This window comes from Dreissena polymorpha, chromosome 13, assembly GCF_020536995.1.
Source record: "Dreissena polymorpha isolate Duluth1 chromosome 13, UMN_Dpol_1.0, whole genome shotgun sequence".
Taxonomy (NCBI): domain Eukaryota; kingdom Metazoa; phylum Mollusca; class Bivalvia; order Myida; family Dreissenidae; genus Dreissena; species Dreissena polymorpha.
Genome location: NC_068367.1, coordinates 45,674,315 through 45,687,604, shown reverse-complemented (window position 1 = coordinate 45,687,604; position 13,290 = coordinate 45,674,315). Strand labels below are relative to the sequence as shown.

The window sequence follows — 13,290 nt, the reverse complement described above, 5'->3', positions numbered from 1 at the left end:
ACGTGCTCATGTTGAGCTTTTGTGATCGCCTGTTGTCCGTCGTCCGTTGTGCGACATCAACATTTGCCTTGTTCACTCTCTAGAGGCCACATTTGTTGTCCAATCTTCATGAAATTTGGTCAGAAGATTGGTCTTAATGATATCTTGGATGAGTACGAAAATGATGCAGGTGGGTTGAAAAATATGGCCGCCAGGGGGCGGGGCATTTTTCCTTATATGGCTAAAGTAAAATCTTGTTAACAATCTAGAAGCCACATTTATTGTCCAATCTTCGTGAAATTTGGTCAGAAGATTAATCCCAATAATATCTTGAACGAGTTCGAAAATGATGCCAGTGGGTTGAAAAACATGGCCGCCAGGGGTCGGGGCATTTTTCCTTATATGGCTATAGTAAAACCTTGTTAACACTCTTAGAGGCCACATTTATTGTCCGATCTTCATGAAACTTGGTCAGAACATTCATCCCAATGATATCTTAGACGAGTTTGAAAATGATGCCAGTTGGTTGAAAAACATGGCCGTTAGGGGGCGGGGCATTTTTTCATTTATGACCATAGTAAAACCTTGTTAACACTCTAGTTATGTTATAAAGTGCTGCTTTAATGTATTCTTACAATGAAGACAATTTTAAGTTAATATCCTTCCTATGTTGGATATTAAATTTGCAATAATCTATAGATTCTTAAAATTAAATTACACCATTAATTTATAACCTTTTTAAAATTATTTATTTAATTCAGTTGCCCAATCTTCATGAACTTTGGTCAGAACATTTGTTTTCTGTGTAGTAAAGTTTGGTTTTATTATGTCATTATTATGTAATCTGTATTATTTAATTTTTCATAACACAGAATTTTCATAATTAACATAACTGTTTTAGTCATTATTACTTATGGTAAGCCTATCAACTAAGAGATAGCTGAAAGAAAGACAACATGTACACAATTTTGCAGTATCTATCTCCCTTGTTTAACCTGCTGAGTCATGTTTCCTATTCTATTTTTCGGCGTTAGCTGTATACGCCAGCTTTTCACCTTACCTGACCTTTGTAACTGTCCAATAAAATTCAAATTAAATTTCCCGCGGCTAGTTCAGAATGAATACACTTCAGTTATCCCATAGGCTGATATGAGCATACCATCAGAACATTGGAAACATGTCCGCGTCTTTGTAACACTGTTTTACTGCGTGTTCAGCATGAAACAATTTTATCTCTAATGAAAAGGCTTAATAGATAGAACAATTTTACACTCAATCTCGACATCAATACAGTTTGTGCGTCCACCTTTTATTTTCAGAGGCAACAGCGTTTTTACTTAAAGGCTATGTTCTCATTTTAGTACTGACTTTCATATTCCTATCAACATGTTAACATGTAAAAGTTTAAAAAGCAGTGGAAGCGTGGCCTCACTTTTATGAATTGCATTTCAACCCGCGAGTTATCAGGGTTTATTTACAGGTCATCGCTGCGTCCGAAGACGCTTATGTGCTGACCTGAGTTCGTGGCCAGTTTGTTATATAATATAGACCCTATCCGTGAACTAGGTGAACTGAGATTTTCTTTAGACCACAAAATATGTTAAATGAAGATATTCAACGATATAATTATGGTATGTCAATAATAGATTCTTTATGTGTTTTCAACAATACCATGATAAATATTATTTTTAATTAATTTAACAAGAATTATTCCACCATATTGCCTAATGTATTAAGCATGAGCGCGATGATTCTCGATACTGTTAATAATCGAATCAAAAAGCAATGCCCGACAAACCACTAAAACAGGTTTGTTCGAAGAATGCGCGTATAAATATTTAAAATATGTACGGATACTTCGCGTGTGGCCGGTTGACTCATATGTTTAAATTTCACTTTCATTCTTCATTTGGTTTTCTGTTTTGTATCTATAGGTTTATGACCAGCAATATGTAATTATGTAAAATAAGCCGCGAAAACTCCGCGTAACATCCCTTATTGCGTGTGATCCAGCTAAGAACTGCACAGAAAAAGACATTCACTATCCTTGGTCTCATTTTTTGAACTCTTTACCTTTCACAAACTCAAACCACAATCAACGCCGTATATCTTTTTTAAAGATATTTTTTGTTACTTCTGCTCTAGAATTTGTTAGACCCCTTGGTTTCAAAACACTTAAAGGGTAAATACTTCAAAATGCATATTTTTCTAGTATAATGACATTTTTGGCTAAGTTGTAATTTCTTGTGTAAATCTGTACTTTTGTCACATTTGTTATCAGTTTGTAGCAAATTAATCTTTAATGGGAACTATTACTGATAAGCCATCTTTGAGAAATTCCCTGCAGATATTGATCATTGCAGTGTGTAACTTTTTACCACTCAGCTTTCTTAGCCAGGAAGTGTCTGATACAGTTAGAAAATCAAAGCGCTGAAGGCACTGAATTTGTATGCTATTGCATAATCTTAGACGCGACTCAGTTTTCAAAATAATGTTACAGCTTTTTGTTTTGCACGTTTGAAATGAACAAAACCCATTCAACTTTATAAAGAGTGTGTCTTAAAGCACGGGTCGAATTGTGGGTGCACTGTTTATCCTAATAGTTATGTTATAGAGATAACTTAGACAAAATAACGTCCCTTTTTCTTTCGCAATTGGTTCCTGCAATTGCAACCATCTTTAGAATATTGGTTTCCTTGCTAGAGAATAACTAGCCTAGAATCATGTACATGTTGTGTTATGTGTATCTAATATTTAAATTATTTTCTTTAAATTATTGAGCAACAATTTTGCCGACATGACAAATTACATAACGTAGAAAGATGAGCCCCCTCTGTACGTTACTTATGACGTTATTTTGGTCCGTTATGACTCTTTAAGAAAAAACCTATAAAGTCATGGATAACGACATTTATTTTATTGCTGAACACTTTTTCTCACGCATAGACTCGCATAATCCCAACTGGATCGATTCCCCAATGCATCCGTATCAGCGCAACTCTTATCAATTAATGCATACTTACTTCTTTTCTTGTCGCTGTTGAATGCCAGATTATCCCGTATATTCCATTTTTAATAGTAAACTCAAGAATTTTATAAACATAAACATTCGCCTTTTTTCTTAAGTAGCAAATTAATTTTTCGCATATGTGACAATTAAAAGATGTGATGAAATAATGTCCAATCGAGATGGGGTTTTCCAACTGAACACATGTATGTCGCCTGACTTGCTGTTCAATAAATACACCAACACATTTCACGTGACGTTGTACACGTCTTCAAAGTTTTCGCGCGCTTTTTACTGAGACAAAGAAACCGCAAAAATACACGAAGCACTGTTTATTTGAAGCTACAATTTGTTTATGTGGCGTTAACAATAAAATTCAGAAGCGTGTTTAGGATTACAAATTAACTTATGCCAATTTGAGAATTCGACAAAACAATTTAATGGTATGTAATGAATTAAACTTTAAGTTATTAAAATTCTTTACGTCAAATATATGATTTTACTGTATTTTGCATGCAATGCGCAATTTCCACGAGAAAAGCAAATGTGGGATAAATTTCTTGCTCAGAAAAATTCCAGTGGTCAGGGCGGGATTCGAACCAGGGTCCTCTCGTTTACTAAGCCAGCGATCTACCATTACACCACTGCTCCGACTCAATTTTCGTCTGCATAATTTTACTGCAGGTAATGCAGGCCTACGAGTGCTGTCGCTCATGCAAAGCGTGCACTCTCATTGGCCAATATGGATTGTATACAACGACGCTCCGCCCAGCGTAGCTAAGCTCATACTGACTTGCAAAACTCGCTACATTATTTGTACGCTATCGCATCCAAATAACCAGCATGAGTTGCCCTGAACAAATTGATAATGACCACAGACTGACAGAATCATGATTCCTAGGTACTTAAATACCCTCTCACTGTGCTCTATGCCAGATGTTCATATCAGTGGTCAGTAATACAAGCTAGTTGAAGTCTTTGATATATTTTATATCACAGAAGGAGTATTAAATGCATGTTTTTAACAATTAACAACAAATATGTAATTTAAATGGGAACTTCATATCAAAACTAGATTCCATAATAATTCACACAATATTAATGAAATGAAATATAAAATCGATACATTTTCATATTTCTAAATTGTTTATTGTAAAACAGCCTACTGTTGAATAATATGTTTATAAAATTATATTTAAGTAAACGGAAATACCTTTAGTTAATTGAATTACAACCAATCAGCGGTGTCAGCCTGACCGGAAATAAGCGTTTGTCGAATAAATATTTCCGAATTACATAAGTGCTCACAAAGTAACATAACCCGTAACTATCCCGTGACCGGTTCACTTGCGTAAGCAAACGAGACCGCAATACCACACCTGAATACGACAGTTGAGTTCGAAAATGGTTTGGATCTGTAAAAAAACATGGCCGCCAGGGGGGTCTTTTTCCTTATATTTATATAGTAAAAAAGCTTGCGAACACTCTAGATGTCACATTTTTTGCCTAATCATCATGAAATTTTGTCAAAACATTAGCTATGTGGATGTCTCTGATGAGTTTGAAAATGGTCATGATAAGTGGAAAAACATGGGCGCCAGGTGGTGGGGCAGTTTTCTTTATATGTATTAAGTGAAAACATGTGAACAGTCTAGAAAACACATTATCTTCATGAAATTTGGACATATCTTGGAAGAGTTCAAAAATGGTTCAGGTCTGTTAAAAAAAACATGGCCGCCAGAGGGCCATTTGTTGTTCATTCTTCATGAAACTTGGTTAGAACATTATTGTGTTTCATTGATATCTTGGGCTGCAAAGAACAGGTCATTTCTTTTTATCTCAGGTGAGCAACTTTGGGCCTTTCAGGCCCTCTTGTTTTTAATTATTTTATGTTTTAACGATGTAAGAACCCAATGATGTAATTAAAATAAAATAAAAATTATATTGCGTTTCCCCATTTCCACATTCCTCTAACAAAACAAAATGCTCCGATAATGGTTTTTAACCCTTATGTCGAGGTTAAATCAAGCAATCATAATGCATAATAAAAAATAGTATAAAATGAAACCTTTAAATAATTAGGTGAATTAATTAAATAGTTAAAGAGTTATAATCTGGGTCACCTGCGTCAAAAATACAAGATTCACCAGGTTAATCTATGAAAAATCTTGTTTCTGCTTTAGACGCCACATTTCATTATATATTGATGCGCCCCACCTTTTGTTCAATGATATTCTGAATATTAATATTTGTTATTAAATTATACTATTTATGTAGTAAATGAACACTTACCTTTTAATACATGTATTAACATTCCAAGAGTTTTGATGATCACCAGTGAGGGAATTTTATACAAATACATGACTGCATATTTATTATGTCTATACAGAATGCATTTTATGAGTAAAACCCCCCTCACTGTAATTTTACTTTCCATAAACGTTTAATTATTTTATTGTTGCTAAACACTTGTAAGGAGCGAAGCAGTTTCCATTTTTTTGTAATATGTATATCCATTACAACTCACCACAGAGTTTTAATAGTTAGTTTCCTCTATGTCATATATCTCATTTTACTAAAAATCGCTCTTGGTAAGTCCTCATCAGAGCTTTGTTTACATTCGCTACGGCGGCCATCTTGGATTCTTAGAACTTGTCGACCCGGGTCGATTTGCCTTAGTTGGTCGTTCGATCATAGGTCGGGTCGACCGGGTGCTGAATCGACCAAGGAAGATCAGCGTTCTTTTGGAATCATTCCGGTTCGAGCCTTCACGAAGAACGGTCGTATTTTTGTATCATAAGAACTAAAGAGGTGCTATTCGGTGGATGATCAAGAGAACAGTTAAACTTGAATCGCCGATCCAGTTTGCAGATAAGGTTTTCTACTTTCTTTCTTGTAATTGTTTCGCTTGAAATTTCAATCGGTTCAACTTCATGAATTGTCTCATTTTTTGACTTGTTTGTTTACATCCTGTGGTGACTCATCCGAGATACAGATTCTTCATCTCATTTTTTTAAGTCGATTAACGTTTTCTGTATACGTAGAAATGACTGCTTAGCTCCACGAACCAGATATTCCAGAGTCTTATATATCCGCTGTTGTAATCCAACAATCGACGTACGTTATACAGAATAAATCTGTAAACTTATGGCGGCGTTATTTTGCTTGGAACTTGTTACGACTAACTAATTAAGTCAATACGGGGTAGTACAAAACGGGGCAGTACGCTACAACTTTTTGGTGACGGCGGTGGGATCCCATTATTTAAATGTGGATCCCGTGATATGAACCCTTATAGTGAAAATCTAAATCCTGAAAGTCCTACACGCAGTTTATAGAAATCAAAGCACTGAGAGCCTCACATTCAGACGAAAGTTATTACAACAGCTGTCAAGAATAAGCCTTTATATAGCAGCTTTGTCAATCAGCTATTGTAACGTTGGATATACAAAGTCAACACAATACGTTTTAAAGACTTTATTGCTCAGCGAAACAAACAACAATAACAACTTAAAAAATAAATAACAACAAGCATAATATTCATTTTGTTCGTGACAAATATTATTTCAGAGTATTGTTGGTATATATATCATTATATTGGTCCATGATGGCTGCAAACAAAGAAAATAATGATGTATCAAGCGACTCTGAGGTTTATTTCAGAAATAACAGGGACAATACAAATTCCCGCTCAGATGAGGAAGACAGACCTGTTGACCAATAACAACAGGTAAGTGACGCAGACACCGAACCGGAATCCGGGTCTGAGTCACAAGTCAGATCCGATAGGGTGAACGAAAGGAGGAGACCTAAGCGAAGCAGTGAGACAAGGTCAGTATTAGAAGGGCTTACTGGGGCTTTAAGGGATCTGGTTTCAGAAGTAAAGGATATCCGTGCTGGACAGACACAGCTTGAAGCCCGCATAGAGCAAGTACAAAGAACAGGTACAGCAAAAGGCCCGCAAGTTCAAGCACAGACTACATCCAGTGACCCTCGACTGAATACCAATAGCCCACCCTTTGTAAGCAGGAATCCAACAGACCCAGCACCAGCAGACCTTAATGGTAACTCCTATTATTATAATCCCAGACACCAGGGCTACCAATACATGGGCGATCATGGTAGGCAACATTTCTATAATCGATCAGATGATTTTGCATGTAGTGAACCTTACAGGCAGAGACCAAGAGATCTAATGAAGGTCCCTGCGTTTGACGGCAAAGAAGAATGGCGAGTCTGGGTAACACGCTTCGAGACGATAGCAGATCACCTCCAGTTGGACGAGGATCAACGCCTTGACCATCTCTTACAGCGATTGGAGGGGCAAGCCGCCACAGTAGCATTCACTCTTCTACCACCCGCGGTGTTGCACAACTACAGAGACCTCAAGGCTGAACTATCAGTTGGTGGAAACGACAAAAATCTTCGAGGCAAGGTTTACAAGAAGAAATCAGCGTCATGATGAGAGCGTTGAAGCCTACGCGTCAGAATTAAAGATGCTCTACGATCGTGCCCATCCACAACGAGACCGAAGAACTAGGGAAGAAGATGAAGAGGCCCGTTTTGAAGTTGAATTCCACAAGGAGCCTACATCAGTAGATGAAGCGGTATTCAACGTAGCAACTTATCTACAGATGCAAGGGAAGCAAGATGAAAGGCGTTACAGAAGACCTACACGTCGGGCTACAAAGAAGCTCTCAGAGCCACAGTTTGATAGTAGTGGAACAAGAAGGCAGTGGTCCAGAGATACAGGTGGTAAGTGCTTTTCGTACAGTAATCAGCAGCCTAGGCAATATAATGAACCTAAAGATGAGATCCTAACAAAGATCCTGAAGCGACTGGATGATCTAGAGAGTAAGTATGACACTGCGAAAAAGGGAAAGCCTAACAGAAAGCAAGATGTTGTTTGTTACCGGTGCCAACAGAAAGGTCATTTTGCCAGGGAGTGCCCCGACAAATGTTTGTATGGTGATCAGGTAACAAAGGTCGATGGCGATGACAAGTCTGCTCCTTTAAACTTCCAAGGACCAGCCCTTGTGGCCAGAGGGAGGTCCCAGTAAAAAGTACCGAAGGCCAAAATCAAGATGACAAAACACAGCAAGTTACGAAGGAGTGTGCTCGGGTTCAGAGGTCCAGGCCATCAGCGGATGGGGTGTATGTAAAGGGAACAGTGAATGGGTTTCCTGTTACATTCACAGCCGATACTGGAGCGACAAGGACCATAGTGTCAACCAGGGTGTTTAAACAGATAAACCCGCATGCATGTCCCGTAGTTTATAAAACTGACCGGTTGGTTGGTGCAGGAGGAGCACCAATAAAAGATGTTGGTCAAACAAAGTTAGATATTAGCCTTGGACCTCTACAAGTGACAAGGGATATCATGGTGGCGGACATCGAGGATGATGCTCTGCTTGGGTATGATATTCTGAAAGGTCAAAATGGGAGGCCGGCAGACATTCTTTTGAGTCAGAACAGAATTCTGTTAGACGGCATGGAGATACCAATATTCCAAGTAGGGAAGATTGGAAAAGCAAGGAGAGTAGTGGTGGCAGAAAACATGACAGTACCAGGCCATGCAGAAGCCGTGGTAAGTGTTTATATAGAAAGGTTTGAAGCAGATGATGACGATACGGAGGCTGACTACGTAGTCGAGCCTAACCAGCTATTTAAAGAGAGGTACCCTTTGCAAATGGCAAACATAAGTGAACCTCAATGAGGCTCCAACATGCAAGGTAAGAGTTCTTAACCCTTATCCAACGGAAGTAAACCTGAGACAGGATGCAGAAATAGGAATAGCAGAGAGGATGGAGAAGATAGTCTCAGTACTGACAAAAGCAGAACATCAAGCAGAAAGTGACAACTTGGTGGCCGTAAGAAGAATCACTACAAGGTCAGCCGAGGTAAAAGTGGTAAATGATGAACCAAATGGAAAAATACAGGTCCCAGCGCATCTAGAATCATTACTGCGAAAATCTAGTGAAGGTAAGTCTGACGTCGAAAAGAAAGCGCTAGCAAGCTTGTTGGCTAAACACGGTGACACCTTTAGTAAAGATGAGTGGGATCTTGGGTTGACCCACTTAGCTGAACATAGCATAAATACTGAGGGTGCGGCACCAATCAAACAGCGACCAAGACCTGTACCTTTAGCATACGCTAATGAGGAGAAACAAGCTATTGAAGATCTGCTGAAAAAGGGAGTCATAAGGAAAAGTACCTCCCCCTGGGCAAGTCCTATCGTACTAGTTCGAAAGAAGAACGGATCAATCAGACCATGTGTTGACTACAGACAGCTGAATGCCCTTGTCAAGCCGGATGGTTTTCCCATGCCCAGAGTACAAGAGTGTCTTGATGCAGTCGCAGGAGCAAAGTATTTCAGTAGCCTCGACCTCACATCTGGGTATTTCCAGATACCGCTGAAGGATAAAGACATTCCAAAAAGCGCCTTTGTATGTAAATTTGGACAATACGAAATGACGCGAATGGCATTTGGGCTTAATAATTCGGCCAGTACTTTTCAAAGAGTCATCGAGCTGGTTCTTCAGGGTCTTCAGTGGGAAACATGCCTTGTATACATTGACGACATCGTGGTCTATGCATCTGACCTGGAGCAACATATGCAACGACTTGAAGAGGTACTGACACGCATCAAAGAAGCCGGACTGAAATTGAAGCCGGATAAATGCAACCTGCTACAAGAGGAAGTGGTCTTCCTGGGTCACATTGTTAGCAGCAAGGGGGTGCGCCCCGAAAGCTCCAACATAGCCAAAATAGTAGAGTGGCCTAGGCCTACTACACCAAAACAGGTAAAGCAGTATGTGGCAACTGGGTCATATTACAGGCGCTTTGTAAAAAACTTTGCCAAGATTGCAAGGCCCCTTACGAACTTGACCAAGGTCGACAGTGCCTTTCATTGGACAACAGAATGCGAGGAAGCATTCAATGCGTTGAAGCAAGCCTTAATTGGTCCAGATGTGATCGGCTACCCATTGAATGAAGCAGGCAGCTTTTACCTCGACACGGACGCCTCCGGGATCGGACTTGGGGCGGTGCTCTCTCAAATGCAGGAAGGTCGGGAGCGCGTGATAGCCTACGCCAGCAGGGCAACCAATAAAGCTGAACGGAACTACTGTATTACAGAACAAGAACTCCTAGCAGTCGTCTACTTCATACAGTACTTCCGTCAGTACCTATTGGGAAGGCACTTTGTAGTAAGAACCGACCATCAGGCACTTGTATGGTTGTTCAGTTTGAAAGAGCCGAGCAGTAAGATCGCGAGATGGATTGATATATTGTCGAGGTATGACTTCACAATAGAGTACAGGTCAGGTAAAAGGATGGGGCATTGTGACGCATTGTCCAGATGTACGAATCCCAAAGATTGCAATTGTCCAGATGTAGACATGATGGAACCACTCAAATGTGGACCTTGCAAGAAATGCCTTAGGCGATCCGAAACAATGGCTCTGGACAGAAAGGTAAGCGACCAAACCGAGGACCAAAAGTGCGCAGTTCATGACAAGGTAAAGGATGAGGAAGATGGCACAAAGATTGAGCCGGTAAGAGCCGTTTCAAATGGTAATGGAAACACACCCGGCACATCGAGAGATCAAATGGTACCCGAAAGCAGACAACCATGGGCAGCTATCTTCAGCACAGCAGAAATGAGTCAGAAACAGCAGGAAGATGCACAGATCAGACCAATCCTTGAAGCGAAGTTGGCCGGAGTCAAACCTAAGCAAGATGATATGCTCGACAAAAGTCCAGAAACCCGGCACTATTGGATCATATGGGACACCTTGGAAATACACTCTGGTACGTTGTATCGAAGGTTTCAGAAAACAGGTAACGGTGATGATTGTTTACAGCTAGTGGTCCCACAAGCTTTACGTAAAGATGTGATGAAACAGGCACATGACCCAGTAACTGCTGGACACATTGGCATCAAGAGAACCAAACACCGAATCCTGGAAAGTTACTTCTGGTACGCGCTGAAAAGTGACGTCACGCTATATGTCCACCATTGCGATATCTGCGAAGCCGATAAGAAGCCGTCAAGAAAGCCAAAAGCTCCACTGGGACACATAAGAGTTGGAGCTCCATTGGATGTGCTTGCACTTGACTTCACAGGTCCCTTTCCCATAACAGAAAGAAAAAACAGGTATGTCTTAGTTCTAACAGACATTTTTTCTAAATATGTAGAAGTAGTAGCAGTACCAGACCAGACAGCTGAGACATGTGGAAAAGTCATTCTGGACAAAATCGTAAGTAGATGGGGGACACCACTGTCGATACACAGTTACCAGGGCTCAGCATTTGAAAGTAAGTTAATACTGGAGTTATGTGAACTGCTAGAAATCAAGAAAACCAGGACGAGTGCTAGAAACCCAAGAGGGAATGGACAGGTAGAAAGGTTTAACCGGTCATTATTGAGGATGATAAGGTGTTACCTAGCAGACGAACAAGATGAATGGGACTTGCACCTTGAAGCTCTAGCAGGAGCGTGCAGAGCGACACCACATGAAAGCACGAAGTTATCACCAAATATGGTGATGATTGGGAGAGAGGTGAGACTACCTAGCAGTGTAATATTTGGACATGTGAACCCCGCACAGAACCATGATATTTCAGAAGTCGATTTTGTAATAGAAACTAAGGCGAGGCTCCAACGCACGCATGACCTGGTCCGGAAACAATTACAGAAGTCAGCCGAAAGAAGCAAGGAGATACACGATGTAAAGTTGAATTTCCTGCAATACCAGGTGGGCGACTTAGTTTGGTTCTTGCATGAAGGCCGGCAGGTAGGTATAAACCCAAAGTTAGAGAAAGCTTATGATGGTCCGTTTCCAGTGATAGAAATGAGGTCCCCAGTCAATTTCACTATCCAGATGGGTAAGAATGGTCCAATACGCAACACACATCACAACAAGCTGAAACCCTACCGGGGCCAGAACGCACCTAAATGGGCAAAAGTCTTGGCCAATAATCTGAAACAGAAAACAAAAAATAATTAGAGCCGAGCTGTAACATACGTTATAACAATTTTTTCCGCGCCAAATTCAGATGGTAAAGAAATCATTTACAGTTTAAACAAAGCAAAACAGAACCAACAGTTATACACAGGAGTCACCACAGGTTTACAAGTTTTATCGCTCCACATTAAACGTTTCTTTAAAATGCTATATTTTCAGATGAACAGGTTATCCAATGGGGGTCTCGCATATCGTTGTAGCCATTGCGGCAAAGTGGACAGAAAGGGGAGACTGGTGGCCCACATACTGAGAGACCACGTACCAGAAAAGCAAGTTCCCTTTTTCTGCACCCTATGCAAGTTCCGGTGTGAAACCAGGGATGATTTACTAAAACACCTCACCAAATACGCGGGCCATGTGAGGGCAGTTGGCAGCAATCAGAACATTGACCTTAAACAGATACTGATCAAGTCCAACGTTCCTTGGTTTGTGTCAGCCAACGATATGACCCCGATAAGGGAAGAAGACGATGACATGTTTATGGATCCAGAGGAACCAGCACTTCCACCATGGCTCCTGGATGTGAGGCTGTTGAAGAGGAAGGCGGACTTCTCACCATCAACCATGTCGCTTCCATTAAGTCCGCAGTATACAGATCAGAGGTACGTGCTACCCAGATCAATGGTAGAATCCCAGGAAATATTCCCTGACCAATCAACTGCTCTTGTTAACCCAGCACTGTACACGGCCCCTAGCTTTGATGAAGATCCTTTGACAGCACTGGTCCAAACCTTGAAGACACCACAGTCATCCCCTAAGGCCCAGGCAGCCACACCTGTCCAGGACGAACCAGTGGACATTCTTCCTACAGAACAGGACAAGGCGGATCCACTTCTCTATGAGATAATATCAATGTCAGAAAAGGCGTCTCAAACAGAGAAAGAACAACCCAATGCCGAACTGCAGGCTATCCAGAGAGCATCGGAGACAGCTGCTCAAGCCTGTCAAGCCACCGCCAGGAACACCGAAAGGATACTGGACGAGCTTCGTCGTTTGGAACGCAGAGTAACTTCCATCGAGAGAGCTATTGATAGTCGAAGGCGGGACAAGGAAAACATGAGGCCGCGCAAAATGTAACTATGCCTTGGAAATGATCGCCTTCTGCTTGAATTGCAGGGAATCACTAAGTGCTGGTAATCCACGCGGGCACTTGGTGGGTATTTGTCGCGCCTGCTGGGAAGCGGGCCCACGTAGTACCAGTTGGTGCTATCTGGGTATTCGCTAATCACCGCGTGGGTGGTCAGTCCGTACTGTGCATTGGTCGCTTATGGGGGC

General features: G+C 40.8%; 2 protein-coding genes across 2 annotated transcripts in view; both read left to right on the top strand.

Moving 5' to 3' along the window:
- LOC127854987 (BRCA1-associated RING domain protein 1-like) overlaps positions 1-13,290 on the top strand; it is a 42,743-nt gene that overhangs the window by 12,578 nt on the left and 16,875 nt on the right. The window lies entirely within an intron of this gene.
- LOC127855006 (uncharacterized) lies at positions 5,441-13,107 on the top strand. Its single transcript, XM_052390295.1, has 2 exons — positions 5,441-5,862; positions 12,175-13,107. Exons 1-2 carry the CDS (start codon positions 5,812-5,814, stop codon positions 13,090-13,092), a joined length of 969 nt encoding a protein of 322 aa, XP_052246255.1. The 5' UTR covers positions 5,441-5,811; the 3' UTR covers positions 13,093-13,107.